The 1,566-nt window shown below is 44.6% G+C and overlaps 1 protein-coding gene across 1 annotated transcript; it reads right to left on the bottom strand.

Annotated features, from left to right (window-relative positions):
* Positions 1-393: 393 nt before the first annotated feature.
* Positions 394-1,128, bottom strand: LOC149193017 (uncharacterized). Its single transcript, XM_089407181.1, has one exon. It carries the CDS (start codon positions 1,126-1,128, stop codon positions 394-396), a length of 735 nt encoding a protein of 244 aa, XP_089263307.1.
* Positions 1,129-1,566: the final 438 nt, after the last annotated feature.

Below are 1,566 nucleotides of genomic sequence, written 5' to 3'. Positions count from 1 at the left end.
CCCAAATGATTTCATCGGGGCCATCTGTAAGTCTGATATGGGCTTGTGATAGTGCATCCGTAAATACAGTCCATTCATCGTGCCATTGCGCCGGAATGTCAAGTGCTTGTGCACTGGTCCAAGCTTGATGAAGAAATGATGAGTTGGCCTGATCCCCAATGTGCATGATGTGAGTTATGCCCCTGTCATTAAGGTGTTGGATGATGCCTGCAGAGAGTCTGTGAGTATTTCCACATCCAACCCAGGGATCCAGGCCAATACGAACAGCATTTCCAGCCTTGATGCGCCAAGTTAAACTATCTCGGAGTAAAGGTAGGGTACCAATGACAGCTTTCCAGATGGAAGATATGTTATGATGTACTCTTCGTTCACTACATATCCAGTCCATCACATTCATAGGCCATATGTATTTTGCGCTTGCAACTTTGGTCCATAGACTTTCTGAGGTGAGTAGCTGCCAACCAAGTTTGGCAGCCAGAGCTCTAGAGAAGAGGTCAAGTCGCTTGATTCCCCATCCCCCCAGTGCTTAGGTCTTGCAATAGTGTCCCATTTCACCCATGCAAATATCCTACCCGGCTGGTGACCCTTCCAAAGAAACCTGCTACAAATATGCTGTAATCTGTTGAGAATACCCTTCGGTATCCAAGTCAGGGCCATCCAGTAAACTGGAGTGGCCTCAATCACTGCCTTGATAAGAATGAGCCTGCCTGCACGGGAAAGATAACGGTGATACCAAACTTGTAATCTCTTTTCCACTTTGGCAATCAGCCACAACCAGTCAGCAATCCTGTAACCATTAGGCTTCAATCGGAAGCCAAGATATTTAATACCATCTGCCAGAGTCAGGTTATTATAAGGAAATCTCTGATTTGCAAAAGCAATTTCATTGACAGAGCATCCATATGAGGTGATGGAGGATTTCTGTACATTGATCATCATTCCAGTAGCAAGTTGAAAAAGATGAAATGAGTTATGGAGGGTGGTAGAGTCTCCAATGCCTCCATTAAGAAAGATAAGGATATCGTCAACAAAAAGAAGGTGTGTGAGGATGAGTTGATCTGTAATCTTGATTCCAGTAAGTATATGTCTATCACGAGCAGAAGAAAGTATTCTACTCAGCCCTTCCATGATGAGTAAAAACAACAGGGGGGAGAGAGGGCAACCCTGTCTAAGTCCTCTCTCAGAAGTAAAGAAGGAGGAGGCTTCCCCATTCAGAAGTACACTGTAAGAGACATCTGTGATGCAGCTCATGGTCCATTTGATGAACTCATAGGGGAAGCCCAGATGAGTAAGAAGCAGCCTCAGATAAAGCCAATTGGTACGATCAAATGCTTTGGAAAGATCAACCTTAAGGATCATACCTTTCTGTTTTTTGATATGCATGGTATGCAGCAGTTCTTGAGCGGAAGCTATGGCTCATGGATCTGGCGATGGTGAAGGAATGCAAACTGTTCTGCAGAGATGTGCTGAGAAAGTATAGGCTTGAGCCGGTTGGCAATGGTTTTAGCAATGATCTTGTAAAGGCAATTGCAGAGTGATATAGGCCGGAAGTCATCGAAAGTGCAA

The sequence above is a fragment of the Pinus tabuliformis genome, chromosome 2_2, assembly GCF_031772625.1.
Source record: "Pinus tabuliformis cultivar Carrire ecotype Pingquan chromosome 2_2, CPIR1, whole genome shotgun sequence".
NCBI lineage: Eukaryota > Viridiplantae > Streptophyta > Pinopsida > Pinales > Pinaceae > Pinus > Pinus tabuliformis.
This window is presented reverse-complemented; position numbering and strand designations above follow the sequence as displayed.